This window comes from Olea europaea, unplaced genomic scaffold, assembly GCF_002742605.1.
Source record: "Olea europaea var. sylvestris unplaced genomic scaffold, O_europaea_v1 scaffold1509, whole genome shotgun sequence".
Lineage (NCBI taxonomy): Eukaryota > Viridiplantae > Streptophyta > Magnoliopsida > Lamiales > Oleaceae > Olea > Olea europaea.
Genome location: NW_019232668.1, coordinates 93,235 through 94,757, shown reverse-complemented (window position 1 = coordinate 94,757; position 1,523 = coordinate 93,235). Strand labels below are relative to the sequence as shown.

General features: G+C 33.1%; 1 protein-coding gene across 2 annotated transcripts; it reads left to right on the top strand.

Annotated features, from left to right (window-relative positions):
• The first annotated feature begins 328 nt into the window (after positions 1-328).
• On the top strand, positions 329-1,179 carry LOC111376485. 2 transcript variants are annotated; one of them, XR_002699493.1, is made up of 3 exons: positions 515-527; positions 745-844; positions 928-1,179. XR_002699493.1 is itself a non-coding variant. In XM_022999444.1 (2 exons), the coding sequence occupies exons 1-2, from the start codon at positions 497-499 to the stop codon at positions 846-848; spliced, it is 135 nt and encodes a 44-aa protein (XP_022855212.1). In that variant the 5' UTR covers positions 329-496. The 2 variants fall into 2 exon arrangements, 1 of the variants encoding a protein (XP_022855212.1); XM_022999444.1 differs by lacking the exon at positions 928-1,179 and having other exon boundaries at positions 329-527; positions 745-848.
• Positions 1,180-1,523: the final 344 nt, after the last annotated feature.

The window sequence follows — 1,523 nt, the reverse complement described above, 5'->3', positions numbered from 1 at the left end:
ATAATAATAATAATAATAATAATAATAATAATAATAATAATAATAATAATAATAATAGGTTAAAAACGTGTTTTCTATTCTTTATTATTCTTATATTTTGTTAGTTTAGCAGCATAAGCTTTTCAATTTTAGGGGTACCTATCCTATCCATACCAAGAACGTGGAAGATAGATACTAGCAATTTCTCAAAATATCCTTAATCATTATCTAAAATAATAAATTATTACATCATAATCCTAATCTTAACATGCAAGTAATTGTTTCAAAAGATAATCAATTATGTCAGATTATTGTGATTTAAACAATAAGAATTGACTATAATCAGTACCAACTCCACCAATTTTGTTCTCTTATTGACAGGCAGATTCCGTTCACAATAAAATATATACAAGTTTTCATCTGCATAAACCCGTGAAAAGACATTCTTAATTCACTGTGTTACTTTTTCTTGTATCCTTTAGAGCCTGCTTCAACTTTGAGCTGCTGATCATCCAAAATGCAAAACCAAGTAAACCAACCTCCTCCAGGTCTCTCCCTCTCCCTCTCCCTCTCTCTCTCTCTCTTATACACGAACACACAACTTCTTCTAAAGCACAAACATGGAGAAGTTTTCATGGAAGCCATAAACAATGACAAGGAGAGAACAAATGGCAGTGTTTGGTTAAAACAAGCACAAGCCCACCTCTTCCAAACGAACAACTATCAACTTATTTACAGGACTTCTAAAAGAGTTTTTACTCGCAGGTTACCCAACTGAGGATCCTCCAACAGAGAAGAAAAAGAAGAAGATGAAGTTTTGGTCATCATCAAAGCCAAAAGGAGAGAGGGGATTCCTTGAGGGATGGTAAGCTTCTTTAATCAGCCTTTACGACAAAATTTCACATATTGGTTCATTTTCATTTCGACTAACACTACTCATCTGTGCAGCCTCTTTGGATTGTGTTGCTGCTGGCTCTGTGAAGTATGCTGTTGATTAAATAGAAGAGTTATGATTATCTATCAACAGGATTCAAGCCATATATAGAGCTGTTAATTTCCGTTGTCTTGCAGCTGGCTTTAGTTTATTTTATCCGCAGCTATGTAATTAATTATATGTTATGATACAGTACTGCCTGAGGTTAATTTTATCAGCTAATTACCATGCTCCCAATAAAATTATATTTTTCCTTGTTTACAACATGAACTTTCCCCATCTTTTATTTTTTCAACTTTCCATTAAAATACAGCTAAAATGATAACAAGTACTATTAACCAGGCTTTGAATTTCTCCTGCTTGAACTATTAGGCGTCAATCATGTGAAAAAGCATAACACAAGGTCTAACAATCTGACAGGGCTTAAATGTACAATCTGACAGGGCTGAAAATGTACAATTAATGTACAATAGAAATATTTATTATTTTCAAATGGCCTCATAATCAGCGACCCAATAATTAATTGGCCCAACAGACATGTATGTGTCCAAATACCATATAGAAATTCGGCCCAATTAAAAAATTCTAAAAGGTGAACCAATATCCAATT

Bases quoted from the DNA above. Each gene is read 5' to 3' on its own strand.
- LOC111376485 (XM_022999444.1), top strand. From the start codon at position 497: ATGCAAAACCAAGTAAACCAACCTCCTCCAG. The intron at 528-744 runs GTCTCTCCCTCT...TTTTACTCGCAG, and splicing joins AGTAAACCAACCTCCTCCAG to GTTACCCAACTGAGGATCCT.